Below are 14682 nucleotides of genomic sequence, written 5' to 3'. Positions count from 1 at the left end.
TTCAGGGATTCAACTCTATCGCGAAGCGTCTATGATTGTCAGTGGCTCTGCAAGCTCCGCTAATATTTGACAATCAAAGTCGATAACGTTGTGCCGAGCACGTGACCTACTTACTCCTAAGTATGTGAACGAGTGCAAGAGGGACGTTAGATCCAGACAATTGAATAACGAGCACGCATAATCGCAAAGCAGACCGTCAACTCGAATAGCTCGAGCTCTAATCTTATCTGAGTCCTGATACAAGACCTTACGAGACTTATCAACCACTTGAACCAGATAAGGAAAATCAAACATTTCGACGGAACTCGTGCTGTGTCAGTCGACATTGCTCAGCGCTCAACAGCATAGAATAACATTGCATGCAAGTACGAAATGATATGTAGATCAAGACAACAGCGAGAACAGCATAGACGCATACAATCAAAACCAAGACCTCAACGTGTCCGGCACGTACGAACATCCAATCATTCCTCATCGTCGTCGTGGTGCGCCCCAGGTCTGAACAACGCCAACAGGTCATCCATGCCGAGTTTCATATTCTTCATCTTCTCTCCACTCAACGCGGCTTTCGTAAGCTCGCGTTTCTTCTCTTGAAGCTATATAGTATCATCGCTCAATTTCAGCTTTAACCGTAAATACCACATGGCTTACCTCAAGGATCCGCTCTTCTACAGTCTCGGGAATAGTGAGCTTGAAGATATTAACGTCGCGTTTTTGCCCGAAGCGATGAGCGCGATCAAATGCTTGGTCCTATCCCTGCAGTTAATTTTGAATTCAAAAAAGTGAGCCTAGGACGGACTTCAAGGGCAGGGTTCCACCACATGTCAACGAGGACCACATTGTTGCAGCAGGTCAAGTTTAACCCTAGAGCGCAAAGGTTAGGGACTCGTCATCACTGTGAGTTTGAGAGGACGCACCAGTACTCCCGGCCTTGAATGAAATTAGGATACAGCGCGTGCTCTTGCTGTTACGGATTTTCTCTAATGATGCCTCACGTTTATCCTTGGTCATACTTCCATCATCTATATCGTGCCATCGTACCAAGTCAGAAACCTCAAGAGACGAGAAGCCAAAAGGACATACATCGAGCAAACTTGATCCCCTCCGCAGTCAAGAACGGTTCGATCAGATCCAACATGCTGGTGAACTGAGAAAAAACAATCGTTTTTTCAGCACTCTCGCTTCGTTCATCAATGTCACGAAGAATTTCCAGCAACTTGCGAATCTTTGCCGAATCCGGAGGTAAGTTGTGATCACGAGCGGTTGGTGCGGCCACAGACTTGCGTCGGGCCTTGGCAGCGATTTCGGTACAGTCGAGGCAGTGATCTGAGTCGGAGGAAGTAAGACTGCGCAAAGATGAGTTCAAATTCATACTGTATCTCAGCGAAGGCAACATACTCTGTCTGACATAATTGGCATTTCTTGCCGTTCGAGACACCCATCTGTCCTAAAAGCGTCGCAAGCTCGTCGGCATCTTCATCATCATCGTTCTTAGTGGGGCGAGGCTCAGCAGCCTCAGAGTCGATGCGGTAGTCCTTGTACACGAGGGACGGGTGGTTACAAGCTAGTGGATTTGGATTAGCATGTGATGCAAAGTCGGTACACGAGCCAACTCACCCTGCCTTAGCCTCAAAAGCATAAGCAACACGTGAGTATAATTCTTGGACGCTTCGTTGGCCTGAACAAGTTTATCAAGTTCATTTGTCATGCGTTGCGAGAGCGTATTGTAGAATGCTTGCTCGTCTGAATCGAATTTGCATTGAATAACAGACAAATGCCGTGGCGGAAGGGAGATGATAGGTTTTCCGTTAAGGACGAGATCTTTGGTACGTCGGAGCATGATAGATTGGAGAACGACCTGCATATGATGTCAAGTTGTAGGGCAAGTGAATAACTACACATGCGCAAAATGACGCACATGAAGTCGCTTAAGGGCACGTACTGGCCGCCCAGCCTTAATAGGCTGTGCGATCTGTTCGTTGAAGTTTTGCCAGTCGTTAAGCGGACGAACACGGAGAAATTTGAGGAGAGAGAACAGTTCATCCACTGTATTTTGCCTGAAAAGAAAGTTGTAGGACTGCTTTCACATGACACGGACTTGAACGCACATAGGGTGTGCCTGTAAGACACCAACGAAACTTCCCGTCCAGTTCGCAGCATGCAATAGCCGCTTTCGTGTTCCTGTTCTTGATGTTGTGTGCTTCATCTTTGTGTATATGTTAGATTATAATTGAGCCAACCCCGGTGGCGACGCACCAAGAACAATCCTAAACCATTTCACGCGGAATAATGCATCCTTGCCCTTTGCCCTTCCGAGTTTCTTCTTCGTGACGACCTCGTCAGAATCTGAGTCTGAGTCTGATTGGGATGCTGCCTTCTTGGATTTCGACTTGGACTTTGATTCGTCCTTTGCGGAAGGTGCAAAGGTCGCGTATTCAGAGGCGACAATGGAATACGAAGTAACTACAACGTGTGCAGCCTTGAGTTTCAGGGGGTCTGTGCTGCATTAAGTGTGACACCATTTAGAGGAGAAGGTATCCACCTGTGGTACGACTTTGCCCATGGTGCTCAATCACACGTAATCCCACAGCCATCTTCGCGATCTCGGAGGCCCATTGAGAGACGAGTGCAACTGGACAAACAACCCTAGAAATCATGAATTTAACAAACAAACATCAAAGATAATTGGACCTACAAAGTCGTGGCAGCCCAACCGTCTGCTTTGTCTGATTTTTTGGCACGACCATCAACGATTCGCGTCAGGGTCTGAATAGTCTTGCCAAGACTGCACAAAAAAAGCTTGACTACACGCGAATAGCAGTAGTACTGGCAGTCTTACCCCATATCATCTGCAAGAATTCCACCTCTCTTCTTCCCTGTTTCTTTATCACACATCCAAGTACGACCAAGGACCTGATGCGGGAGAAGTGTGATACCATCTTGAAAGCCCTCCACAATGGCTTCCTCCATGTCAATCTCGATGTCATGATCAGGGGTGATACTATCCTCTACGAGAGCGCGCAACGCCTTTTCAGTTTCGGTGGCGGACATCCTAGGTTCATAGACGTATGCTTCATGGGACATATCCACCGCCGAATTAAGGCTGGAAGACCCCGGAAGAATATCACGGTTCGAAGGAATGTGAATGGGTGCTGGGACTTGTGTGCGCTGCAGAGGAGGAACGGGAAGGGCTTGTTTCAAGGTGTCCATGACGAAGTTGTTACGAGCAGCCGGTGGGGGTTGAGCAGAGGATTGCGACTGGGTACTAGGAGGTCTACTTAACAGTAAAAAAATGTGAGCCACACGCCACAAAGGACAGTCGAGAAAAGCCAGTACGTACATGTCCTCGTTTTCTTCGTCAGAAGAGATTACGATCGTTGTTCGGCCTCTGTGTCGAGCTGCCGGTGCCACCGTTGAGGCTGCAGAAGATGTCGAAGAGCTTGAGGAACTTGAGATAGACTACGCAATATTGTGGTGAGTTAGAGCTGAAGTTAAACATGAGGACATACGATTACGCTTGGCGTTTCTGAAGTCTTTCCATTGATTGGTTTCTTGAACTCTGGGTATAAATTAGGGTCAAATGCCATCTGTTTGCGACTGGAAAGTTGCTCAAATGTTATTCAGAATCATAGACACGGCACATACAGGCGTTCCATTGTTATGGGTGATCGGGGTATGTGTTAGCTGAAGGTGTTTTGATGATCGCGGTTGAAGAAGACAACAACGCGTCGCACCTAATTGAACGTCACGTGGTCATTTACATACGTCCACAAGTTTGTTTGTACATGATTATATTTTGACCACAATAACCGCCTTTTGAACCGGTGGAGTCGGATCGTTTTCGTGCACCATGAGCTCGCATCGTGCACGCACGCGTTCCGATTATCTTTTCTTCCTCTCCTACCGAACTCGCTGGTGCAGTCCACTCCTCTGAATGATTTCATATATCCATGAAACTTAACCCATCTCAAGGACCGACAACGACCAATACTCACACGTCAACAATTCCGTCTACTACCACCTCTTTGATTCTGTAGTGAACACTTTTCTCATCCAACGATGTGGACTCACCTCCGACTCTGGTCAAATCGGGCTGGTGGTCTCGTCCCATTGCCAGGTGAGTACTAATGCCAAGCGGCTCTCCGCTCCGACCAGGTGACTACAACTTCGACCATAGTTTTTCTCTCCCCTGTCATTTCCTCAGGTTCTGGACCTCGGACTTCAAGTAGTGAAGCTCGGTTCAAGTTCCGTGACATATGAGGTTGCGGTGTTTGAGGAGGGAAAGGATGTACCCGCAGCTGTTGGAGGTTATACCCATGTCTTTGTGGAACGGGGATCCAGGAAGAGCATCCCCATGAATGAGCCCCTTCGGGAAGGTCTTTCAAGCCTGTTATCGGCCAATGAGAGCTTGGAATCTAAGCTTTGAAGTGCACTTCCATCAAATCATCATAGAATTCTCAAAATTTACAAATGAACGAAAAGGTGCTTTGACAAGCACACTTACCTGATTCGCTGATTTTCTAGTATGACGACTAGTCTGACCTCTGCAGCCCGTTCAAGTGCACATAAGGAGTTCACAACGTATTATAGGAGTCATGTACGTAAGTCAAACGTAAGTCGTCTACCTCTGTGTACTTTCATAACACTGATTCTATTGATATTAATACTACCACCATATCTCTGGTGCTCGTGCCCTCCATGACCGATGCTGATATATCGCTGTAGCGCTATGTCCCATGATTCGGAAGGCCTGCCGATATCTGGCTAGGCGTTATTTTATCTTTTAGCGAACGCTATTAACTATATATATGCAGTTCCTCTGTCCCTGTTCTGCGTTATCGTGCCATATCAGTAAACGCCGCAACTCAGTCGAGTAATTTCGACACGCTGACAAGGTATCAAATTTAAAATCAAGGTCTATCCCGAAACACGAGCTTCGTCTCAACGCGTGTGCAGTTTAGAAGGTTTGAGCTCTCGTCCACACACTTGACAGGGCCGTTCTCAACGTCTTTGCAAACTAGGCAGTACCAGCCAGTGCTCACTGGCACATCCCTCTGCAAGATGATTCGTAGATTGGTTTTCAGCGTGAACTACGTGACCTCACTTGCCTTCAACATTATGTATGAAGAAAATTCAAACTACAATCGTACATACTCGGTCTAGGATGAATAGAACATATTGACCAGAATTAGACTAGGTGCGCAACGGAAATCATCTTGACACATGTAATTATAATATCTCAACTAGGTCCTGATCATCTGATGGAGTCTAGCTATCATATTGCGAATAACTTAATCAGCTTGTCTTCTGTGGCGATAACCAGGTCATGAAGCCCATTTGCCTTGACTTCTTGAGTGAAACACATCTCTTCGCCCCAAACCCACGTACGGGGCGCGAGCCAATGGTTCATAATTATACCAATGTTATTTACGATCTTAGTACGCAGTAGTATATCGCATGTACTGTCTACATTGGGCGTTTCCCCAAGCAGACAATAAATTGGATTAAAAACATATCTCTTGGCGCCTAGACCAGGTACCCCATCAGTAAACTGGTGAGCCGCAGATATTAGTAGATATTGTGGTATTTTGTAAGCCCAATGAGCACTTCGGCTTACAAAATTATGGGAATATTAGTGACTCACCAGTTTACTGATGGGCCAGTGACAGGAAATGCAAGGCAAGGCAGATGGAGCCGGCGATGCGCAAAACAACCAGTGCTCAGGGACTCGAGCATATGGCATAATGCCAACTTTACAGCCCCGACACGCCGCAGCAAGCAGACCGGTTCCTGCGTCTCTTCAGCTGACAATGATGTGGCGTGAATGATAGAGTTTCATGTGAAGTGGTGTCGGCTGGCAGGCAGCTATTGAAGTCGGATGATTTGCCGACCCAGTTCAGGGCAGACTGCAATAATGTCACCTGATTGAGCGACGATCTCCTACAACGGCCGCCTGAGAGCGGTTTGCTTCTTTTCGCCATAAATTGCTGGTAGGAGGACGCCGAAGATGCCGAACTGCGAGTGTGCGATACTTTCTTGCAATGTGGTGACGCGTATCGACACACCTTAGAGTTCCTCTCAGGCACCTATCGTTCCTGGACGGAAGGCGAAAGGGGCCCGCGCATCTAGGTCCGTCGAATCGCAACGGACTGCTTGTGATTGGGAGAGCAGTCGTCAACATAAGGGACCAACCTTGAGAATGATTTTGAGAGCCAGGAATCCTTAAGTCATTCATCTTCGTGTATTTCAAACACTCTTTGCCAGCGGGCAAGACTTGGCCGAACATCGGACAGGTAGATGATCGTAAGCGCTGAGTGGCGATACCACACAAACATAGAATCTTGAAGCTTGACGTTGTTATTCTTGTCGATGTAGTATGTGTCTCTCTACGCCCATCGACACGCAGCGTCACGGGCAATTTTGCGGTGTGACTGCAACTTCACGATGTCATCAACTGGATTCAAGTTGTATACGATCTTGTCCAGTATGTCAGTGGTTCAAAACTGAGCATCAATGTCATCAAGTGAGATTAATTAAGAACCTTCGAGATTGTCACTGCAGACTGCTGCAAGCGGAGGATACAGAATAAACGCGAAGTTGATCTCGACTCTTGAGCTGCTTGGCAACCTCTATGATTGATGCCCGGAAGTTCGGAACTGCTCCCATGGTTCTGCCTGGGGTTCTGCCCACAACAAGTACTAGGACTCGGTAACCAACGTCATGATTAATTGGAAACCGCAGTAAGGCCAACTTGGCCAACTTGGAAAAAATGTTACGGGAGGTGCACTTCTTGATGCGCAGAGAGTGCGATCGCTATTGTTTTTGTCATTCTAGCAATCCCTAGGTAATCGAACTCAATCAACCCTTCGCCTTCCTTGAATATGACGATCAGCAGAAGCATGCAGCACTGCATGGTGCACAACGCTACGACGATGCTACCGAGTAATGCTTTCCGAAAATGCTCCCGGCATTCGAGTACGAGGTAGGTCTTCGACCACACATGCGTCAATATGATTGATTGTGTCTTCAGAGCTGCGCCAGCAGTATGTCTCTCCTTTGGAAGCAAAAAGTGCTATTTGGAAGGTGATTGGTGCTCAAATGAAAAACGCCCCACCTTGTTTCCATAGATAGGAAGGGCACTCGACTGGGATGTGTCCGGGAAGGAAATTTAGATATGAGAGCATTTGACTTTGCGGAACTGCAGCGTGTGGACAAGGGATTAGTCACTAGTGCCTGCAACAATGGAGGACGAAACTACGGTCACGGATCATGATACAAACGAAGATGGGACTCACAACACTACCGGCGAATCTAGGTTGATCGTCGCTAAGTATAGCTCATCAGCCTTGTCGCCAGCAGCGAGACAAAGTATCTGCACTCGCAAGCAAGGTTAACATTCCCATTGGCAACATGCAATGTTTTGTTGCTTAAAAGTTGAGTGAAATGCGAGTGAGAATTGTAACCAGAACAATCTTCAACTGGCACTTACCAGTACACCAACGGAGTTCATAATCTCATCACTCATATCACTGGTACGCCTCGATGGCTTCTCTAAATCCACCTGCAGAGGAGTGCACGGCAACGACCCGCTCGACCAATAGCAGGTGGCACGACTCAGGACTGCCTCGAACTTCGTGTGCGACGCTTTCCTTTGTACTTGGATTTAACACTTGCAAATCATTTCTTGTTGCATGGCAAGAAGTTCGCCAGATCGTGACGGCGAGTACCAGTCTTAGTTGACTGTTACTCCACAATTGATTAGACGTCCTTGCACTTGCCACATTTATGTGCTCCATGACTCGATACTCAGCTTCGCCATTTAGTCTGTTGACCTAGTGGCTAGGATTAAGCCGCATCTGATGAAAGGTTCATCGAGTCGATCTCCCATGAGTGAGTGTCAGTACTAGTAATGCGTTGTGTGAGAGTTTGCCAGTGTATTCGTCCCAGACGATTGGAGCTCTCCATCGACATCACTGTACAGTGAGTACTAGGATAACACTGCCACTAATCATCATTACCATTTTGTTTCAAATTCGACACTCGATATCTTCAAAGTCCCACAGACGAATAATCTTGTCTTCTAAGCCCATCACTACATGTCGATATCTATCGGGGAAAACTGTCCGTACTGATTCTACCATCCTCTTGCGGTAGGGGTTGGAGTCTCATTTTCCAGAGCCTAGGCCCTAGGCTGCCAGTACCAGTGCGAGGCTGAGCTGCATTACGACCTCTGAATTGATTTCTCGTAACGCTCTCGGCGTTAGACATCCAATTTGCCAAGATGCTGTTACGCCATTCTTGCATTTATGTAAAAGAAACTTCCTGTGCCTCCATATCAGTGGTATCGTAAGGTGTTCAGTAACAGTTCATCCGCAGAGCTCATTAGTAACGAGATCAAAAAGCCTTCTCGGAATGTGGTCGGTTATATCTTATTACGCTGCAGTTCACCGTCCCGTCTCGTACGTACATCTAAGAGTACTTATCAGTGCTGCAATAACTTTCACAGTCATGCAGCATATCGTGACTGTGCAGCTTATCCGACCAGTCGCATGTACGGAACGTTCCTCGGTCTTCTCGCCTAGAACTAGAATGGAAGATGAAGCTGACATGCCCAATCAACGTTTCAACGTTGACATTACAACTCCCAAGTGTTACAGTGCACACTGCATCGAATTCGAGTCTTGCTTCTCGGCATCCGCTTATATATTATTGACTAGTCCAAGATATCTGTTTTGTCTTCGTGAGAGTAGGCATCATAAAAAACGTTCTAGTACTGTATGTAAATAATCATCACATCAATTACGCCCAAGTCCAAGAAAGCAGTGCCCCTTCCCAAGAACCATTATCATGCACTCGCATGCCCAAGAGAGGTGATCATAAATCCCAAAAGAAATAGGGTGGTAGGTATCTCGCTAATTGCGTCCACATGAAACGGGCGCAGGCGTATTTTTAGATAGCAATACACTGGAGGATCAGCGCTCAGCATCAAACCTTCTTGCCGAAATCAAAGATGACCCCTAATGGTATTAGGCTGTACGACCAAGGAGACTGCGGAATATAGATTTGAACCCTGATAGCGCACCGACAGCCCGCGGTGATTTCGAAGTCGGAGGAGTTGGAGAATGCGGTGCGATGGGTGAAGCTGGTGCCGTCTGTGGGCGTGGGCGTGGGCGCTTCAAGCGAGCCGTGGATCTCGAGGTAGGGATGGAGACAGGGACGGGGATGGGAACAGCCAGGGAAGAGGGTTGTACGTGAGGTTTGTGAAGCATCGGAGAGATTTCTTTAGTGCGAGGTGGAGGAGCAGGTTGGTGAGGCAGCGGTGACCGTGACCATAGGAACTGTCCACATAGGATGAAGATTAGGATCTGGTGCTTGGTTGCAGCCGTAAAGCGAGCTTGGCGCATTTCTAGTCTCTAGAGCAGCAGGTGCAGAGCCTGATGTGGCATATGAAGAGAATGACGCGTAGGAAGTGACGGTGCAAAAAGAAGATGAGGATTCTTGTAGTTCTTGATCACGTGAGGTATTAGGGAGGTCGACGGAAGTTTTGGGTGCATATCTTGAGTTGTCTTGCTGGTCGCTGTCAGCGTCACTGCTCCACTGTGCTACTATGCTCTGCTTCAGATTCGACGGGACTTTAGGGTGGGAATACTCTGCGCCACGAGAAGCGGTTTGGAGGCTTGGAGCATTGATAGAAGTAGCGCCAGTGTCCCGTGATCCCATTGTCGTGCTACTGCCATCAGTCAAGCTCGAAGTAGAGTTTCCCGCACTTGAGGATACACTGGAAGAAGACATGATAGGGGGAGGAGGTAACAGGGTAATAGTAGTTGCGCTACCTGTGAGGCTACTTAATGCGCTATCTGTCCCGCACCGGGAATCAGGTTTAGGCATCCGTTGCTGTGTGTCATTCCTCATGGGAGACTTCAAGTCAAGGCTTGGAGCAATGCCAGAAGCCGACTTGGGTCGCTTGTGAAAGGAGGGGGAGGGAATGAACTGGAACGTCATTCGACGGCTTCGGCGATTATTCTCCTTTTCGTTATCTCCTATCTCTTCGGTCTGCGGAATATTTTCCTGGAGCGTCATATCCAATGTGGAAACATTTGGCGTGTTCTGTTTTGCACTACCCCTGAAGAACGGCGAAGGAGGGCGAGGTATCCAGGGTAATGACGGGGAAGCCAATCGTGCAGGTGGTACCTGAACAGATTGTGTTCGAGATTTGGTAAGTTTCCTGCGAGGTCTGGGTTGTGCCTCGGCTGAAGAAGTGCCTGGCGCCTTCGAGTCCATTTTCGATTCAGATGCGGCCCGCTCAGTGGATATGTCACCGGAGACAAGTTCTCCACGGTCATGGGATGAGTCGGAAAACCGGCTGTCAAGCATGGGGGTAGAGGAAACTTCGTTGGCTTCCAGAATCCTGACCACTCGAGTACGTTCCTGTGGTGCAGTGCGTTCTGCTGCGGCGTCCGCCATTACCGGTTCGCGGGAAGGTGCATTGAATTTCTTTAATTTCTTCCTTCTCGAGCTCGCCCTTCTGAGTACTCCGTCATCTTCCGTCACAGAGATTTGTCTCTGACGAGGGCTGTGACCGTCATCCATATCGAAAAACACGGTATCCCCACTTGCCCCGCTCATTTGCGAAAGGCGATTCACAGCATCCACGAGACTGATGCGTGAATGACGCTGGGAAGGGGTGGGATAAGACTTCCTCCGGCGCGGTGTTACATCGGCATTTTCTGCCTCGTTCTCGGATGATAATGAAAAGAAGGTGCTGATCGAACTTTTCTCGGACAATGCGGGTTCCCGAGAACCCGGGGGGAGAGATGTATGGGAGACTCGTGACGACGGCAGCGAGGCACGCCTGGAAGGCCTATTTCCGGGTGGGTGAATGGAAGGAGAAGGACCGGAGGCCTCAGAGTCGGAGACTATGATATGAGGTAGAGAATTTACACCTTCCTTGCCCATGCCCTCGGTGACCGGTGAGCCAGATGTGGCCGGATATACCGTGTTTATCATTGTGCTGGTGCATTTTCGTCTGCGGTATTCCCTGGCACTCAGGGGCATCACGACTGGTTGTGACGACATCGATTGCCTGGAAAAGCGGGGCGTAGACGCAGGACCAAATGGAGTAGATGACATCCAGTTATCATTCGGATTTCGGGACACTGAGGGCTTTTGGGAGGTTGGGCGAGCAGCACTCGGTGAGTAGGCTTGTGGGACATGAGCTGGCAGGGGAACTGTTTGGCATGGAAAAGATGCTGAGCGACTATGCCCGAATGGTGCTTGGGTAGGAGGTGGCGTCGCTGGTTCATCCTTGGCCTGCCGTCGGAAGAGACTAAGTGTAGGAATGGCGCTAGTGCTCTTGGGTAGTCCCGTTGTGGGAGCACGGTGCGCGTGCGAGGAGTAGGAAGATGAGCTGGCAGAATAAGAACCAGTATGAGAAATGACAGATGGGGGTGGCGAGCGCGAATACGGGCGAGCGTCTAGGCCGAGGGTAGGAATAGCGCCAACGCTCTTTGACGGTCCAGCTAAGGGTCCGGGGGCGCGGTGGGCATGCGAAGAGGTGGTCGCAGAAATAGAACCAGTGTGAGAGAAGATAGATGACGGCTGCGAGCGCGAATATGGACCGAAGTCTATGCTCAAAGCACTTGGGCATTGTGACTGACTTGACTCTAAAGATACGATGGATGTATTACTAGAGAATGCTGGCCCGGCAAGAGGAGAAGAGCGTAATGGACGAGAAGCATGGAGAGATGTTGGATATCCTACGAGTGCAGGTGTAGTACTTAATGGTTGTCCTGCGCGTTCGCGCAATGCGGCAGGGCGATGTACCACCGCCACGGCCTCAGGCTATAATAGAGAAGGTAAGATACGACAAGGAGACACGCCGGGTAAGAAACTCACCTGCAGCACGCAGGGTTGGGACATGGCAACTTGGGAAAAGTCGCGAGGGGGAAATAGGTGTACATATAGGAAAAGCCAATTCTGACGCGGGTTAGGATCAAACCGAGACTCGTTGCCTCGAGGCCATTTCGAGGCACATCATGATGTGATGGTAAATGGCGATTAGCAGAATAATAAATTTAGCCAAGACTAATTATAATAATTCCGACAAGTGGCAATAATAGAACGACAGTACACATGTGGGCACTGCCCGAGGGCACCGGTATCTTAATCGTTTGATTCAGACCATAAAGCACGGATCTCTTGTCAGCACAGTGTGATTTTTTGATATACGTAAAGCATGTTATCAGTGGTGCGTGGGCTTTTTCCCGTCTACAAACATGTTCCGTGTAGCACTGGGCAGTGTCGCTGTCATTTCGTCAAGCTCGCGAGTTATTTGCACCTGACACCCAAGTCGACTCGTGTCAGTTAAACCGAACGCCATGTCAAGCATGTCATTTTCATCATCAGATGGCTCGGGGAGCAGATCATAATGCTCGGGCGAGAGAATAACATGACATGTCGAACAGGCAACTGACCCTTCACATGCGCCTAATGATTCAACCAAATCAGTTCAGCTGATCAAATGATGTCAAATGAAGCACTACACCTTCTAGGTCAATGTCGTGCTCATGCGCAAGTGATAGGATGTCATCTCCCTCGTTCGCTTCGATGGTCTTCAACAAATTACCCTTCGAATCTTTGAAATGCAATTTAATTCTGAAGCAGGGTCAGGTCAACTCGGGACACTTTGCCGGTATGCTGCGTACCCAGTGCCGGGATCTGGTCTGGTCACATTCCCATGACGCTGTACTTGACGAATTGTGGTCGGTTTAATATTCCAACATCACAAGGTGAGATACGCACTCTGCGAGCCGTGTAGCCATCTCCGCAAGCTGGGACTCCCTAAATTTTGGCTATTTGACCGTGTCCAGTAGTCCAATGGGTGTATTGAACGATCGCGGATAATAGCAGACATCCGCATACAGCGGAGAATGCGGGAGGACATGATGAGGGACTCACGAGAAGGGAGGCGTGGACAGAATATTGGCAGCAGCAAGCGGAATGGTAAACGGTAAATTACATAAGCTGACAGCGTGCTAGCCCGAGGCTGGCCGCCACCTTCCAGAGTTCGTCCAGCACCCCTCCACACACAATGCATGACATCTGTCATTTGGTAGGTTGATGCTGAGTAGTATAAATGTGAATCTCATGCAATGGGCTGTACCACAGGATAGCGACTGGTTTGCCAATGCACTCGCCATCTTTCTTATCATTGGTCTTGTCGTATCCTATATCCCGCAGGTAATGTGCACAATATGCAGAACAGTAAACATCTGACTCTTGTGGAATAGCATTTCCGAATAATTCAGATGGGTTCTTCCGAGGGCTTTAGCCCGTGGTTCTTGTTACTTGGTAGCACGTCTTCTGCCGCGGGAATGCTTAACGTGTGAGCCACCCGTCGGTATCGATCATTGCCCTTCCTGATGAATTGTCTAACAGGATCGCACTATCCTGGCCTACTATTCAGTGCTGTAATGATGCGGTGCGTTTCGTGGTGATATTGCTCGCTTGACGCCACTGAGAGCCTACGATATCAGAGCGTGGGGAGATGCCTAGAAATTACTGCTGGAGTAACACAAGTGACCTTGCAGTGGGTTTTATTCACGCTTATGTATGATCACCTCTTCCAGTCTGGCAGTTTAACTAATATCAAACGCAGCCTGGTTTTGTACATGATCTACTATCCCACCCGGTTGAAATTCGTTGATATTGACATCCCTGCGCACGGCACTCTCCCTCCTCAACATGTCAAGACAAAGCTTTTGAGTGATGATTGGCGTCTTTCTGTAGGCGTCTCGTGGGCTGTCACCATCCATCTGTTTGAGTGACCTATTTTACTTTCTGGCTCCTGTATTCTGACGTGTGTTCTGAAGTGTCCTGTTTACCATCGTCACATTTTTCCTTCTGTTCACGCGCATCCCAGGGCCTGACGGAGAGGTTCCACGTCAAATTTCCTTGTGGGCGACCTTTCTCGGCGTCAGCTCTGCATTACTCGCAGCAATTCAATATGCGCCACAGCTGTCGCGGACTTATCGTTTGAAGCTTGTCGGTGCGCTCAGTATCCCATGATGATATTACAGAGTCCTGGAGCAGCTATAATGTCCATATCTATTGCGCTTCGGTGAGCAACTAGATTCGCCGCATTCGACGTTGGACTCATGTATATGCAAGCCCTGGCACTAACTGGACAAGTGCGTTTGCATTTCTTGCTCTTACTGCCATATTAATAATATGTGTCAAAGGTTGGGCGATGTTCGCTGTGTCCGGCATCATGCAAACCGCCTTACTGGTTATGTGCATTGCATGGAAGTTCCGTCAGCGTAGGCTCAGGATTGATGACTTTGGTTACTCACTGGATAGCGCCTCGTCCACTCCATTGACAGACGATATTGACACCGTCGTTGGCGAAGTTTCAGATCCCCAAGTTGGCGACATTTCTTTCGCCAACAATGCGGAAGACGCCCGTGAAGATGCGCCGCTTCTGGCGAAACCAAGACGTTCGGGCAGGAGTTCCAAGTTCTTTGGCTGGCTGAGGTTATAAGTAGATATCGGGTTTGGGGACTTTTTGTTGTTTCTCGTTAATACATAGAACCTGAGCTCTGGGCAACTATAGTATACCCGTTGGACCTACCTGAAGACTTAGTATCGTAATGACATTGACATTGCCTTGACACTATGAATCTC

General features: G+C 48.5%; 6 protein-coding genes across 6 annotated transcripts; 2 read left to right on the top strand and 4 right to left on the bottom strand.

Annotated features, from left to right (window-relative positions):
• Positions 1 to 327: 327 nt before the first annotated feature.
• On the bottom strand, positions 328 to 3156 carry BJ212DRAFT_1437088 (SNF2 family N-terminal domain-containing protein). Its single transcript, XM_041337737.1, has 13 exons — positions 2840 to 3156; positions 2696 to 2785; positions 2543 to 2646; positions 2257 to 2496; positions 2099 to 2206; positions 1919 to 2046; positions 1618 to 1858; positions 1399 to 1564; positions 1084 to 1346; positions 918 to 1022; positions 800 to 864; positions 652 to 750; positions 328 to 596 (listed from the first exon to the last, which is right to left on the bottom strand). Exons 1-13 carry the CDS (start codon positions 3082 to 3084, stop codon positions 465 to 467), a joined length of 1986 nt encoding a protein of 661 aa, XP_041188078.1. The 5' UTR covers positions 3085 to 3156; the 3' UTR covers positions 328 to 464.
• A 694-nt stretch (positions 3157 to 3850) lies between these two features.
• BJ212DRAFT_1281922 (thioesterase) lies at positions 3851 to 4426 on the top strand (the record flags this gene model as incomplete). The annotated part of the gene is made up of 3 exons (XM_041331656.1): positions 3851 to 3915; positions 3973 to 4117; positions 4178 to 4426. 3 exons carry the CDS (start codon positions 3851 to 3853, stop codon positions 4424 to 4426), a joined length of 459 nt encoding a protein of 152 aa, XP_041188077.1.
• Positions 4427 to 8906: 4480 nt separating this feature from the next.
• On the bottom strand, positions 8907 to 9572 carry BJ212DRAFT_747294 (uncharacterized protein). Its single transcript, XM_041343973.1, has one exon. The coding sequence runs from the start codon at positions 9402 to 9404 to the stop codon at positions 9027 to 9029; it is 378 nt and encodes a 125-aa protein (XP_041188076.1). The 5' UTR covers positions 9405 to 9572; the 3' UTR covers positions 8907 to 9026.
• BJ212DRAFT_747293 (uncharacterized protein) lies at positions 9573 to 12067 on the bottom strand. Its single transcript, XM_041343972.1, has 3 exons — positions 11896 to 12067; positions 9834 to 11841; positions 9573 to 9778 (listed from the first exon to the last, which is right to left on the bottom strand). Exons 1-3 carry the CDS (start codon positions 11917 to 11919, stop codon positions 9741 to 9743), a joined length of 2070 nt encoding a protein of 689 aa, XP_041188075.1. The 5' UTR covers positions 11920 to 12067; the 3' UTR covers positions 9573 to 9740.
• BJ212DRAFT_1386901 (2Fe-2S ferredoxin-type domain-containing protein) lies at positions 12049 to 13069 on the bottom strand. The gene is made up of 4 exons (XM_041336853.1): positions 12802 to 13069; positions 12705 to 12747; positions 12545 to 12654; positions 12049 to 12486 (listed from the first exon to the last, which is right to left on the bottom strand). The coding sequence occupies exons 1-4, from the start codon at positions 12941 to 12943 to the stop codon at positions 12242 to 12244; spliced, it is 540 nt and encodes a 179-aa protein (XP_041188074.1). The 5' UTR covers positions 12944 to 13069; the 3' UTR covers positions 12049 to 12241.
• BJ212DRAFT_1386897 (uncharacterized protein) lies at positions 13070 to 14674 on the top strand. The gene is made up of 8 exons (XM_041336852.1): positions 13070 to 13111; positions 13168 to 13239; positions 13290 to 13384; positions 13438 to 13480; positions 13536 to 13609; positions 13658 to 13816; positions 13872 to 14047; positions 14241 to 14674. Exons 1-8 carry the CDS (start codon positions 13091 to 13093, stop codon positions 14537 to 14539), a joined length of 939 nt encoding a protein of 312 aa, XP_041188073.1. The 5' UTR covers positions 13070 to 13090; the 3' UTR covers positions 14540 to 14674.
• The last annotated feature ends 8 nt before the right edge of the window (positions 14675 to 14682 follow it).

Source organism: Suillus subaureus (genome assembly GCF_016647635.1).
Source record: "Suillus subaureus strain MN1 chromosome Unknown BJ212scaffold_43, whole genome shotgun sequence".
NCBI classification, from domain to species: Eukaryota; Fungi; Basidiomycota; class Agaricomycetes; order Boletales; family Suillaceae; genus Suillus; species Suillus subaureus.
This window is presented reverse-complemented; position numbering and strand designations above follow the sequence as displayed.

Coding starts and splice junctions, on each gene's coding strand:
- BJ212DRAFT_1386901 (XM_041336853.1), bottom strand. CDS start 12,943: ATGTCCTCCCGCATTCTCCGCTGTATGCGGATGTCTGCTATTATCCGC. Junction 12,655..12,704: donor AGACCAGATCCCGGCACTGG/GTACGCAGCATA, acceptor ACCCTGCTTCAG/AATTAAATTGCATTTCAAAG. Junction 12,487..12,544: donor GCACGACATTGACCTAGAAG/GTGTAGTGCTTC, acceptor TTGAATCATTAG/GCGCATGTGAAGGGTCAGTT.
- BJ212DRAFT_747293 (XM_041343972.1), bottom strand. CDS start 11,919: ATGTCCCAACCCTGCGTGCTGCAG. Junction 11,842..11,895: donor CCCAACCCTGCGTGCTGCAG/GTGAGTTTCTTA, acceptor TCTCTATTATAG/CCTGAGGCCGTGGCGGTGGT. Junction 9,779..9,833: donor CGCATTAAGTAGCCTCACAG/GTAGCGCAACTA, acceptor GTCTTCTTCCAG/TGTATCCTCAAGTGCGGGAA.
- BJ212DRAFT_1386897 (XM_041336852.1), top strand. CDS start 13,091: ATGCATGACATCTGTCATTTG. Junction 13,112..13,167: donor TGCATGACATCTGTCATTTG/GTAGGTTGATGC, acceptor GCTGTACCACAG/GATAGCGACTGGTTTGCCAA. Junction 13,481..13,535: donor TTCAGTGCTGTAATGATGCG/GTGCGTTTCGTG, acceptor CTACGATATCAG/AGCGTGGGGAGATGCCTAGA.
- BJ212DRAFT_747294 (XM_041343973.1), bottom strand. CDS start 9,404: ATGCGCCAAGCTCGCTTTACGGCTGCAACCAAGCACCAGATCCTAATC.
- BJ212DRAFT_1437088 (XM_041337737.1), bottom strand. CDS start 3,084: ATGTCCCATGAAGCATACGTCTATGAACCTAGGATGTCCGCCACCGAA. Junction 1,347..1,398: donor TGCCAATTATGTCAGACAGA/GTATGTTGCCTT, acceptor ATCTTTGCGCAG/TCTTACTTCCTCCGACTCAG. Junction 597..651: donor TAGAAGAGCGGATCCTTGAG/GTAAGCCATGTG, acceptor GATACTATATAG/CTTCAAGAGAAGAAACGCGA.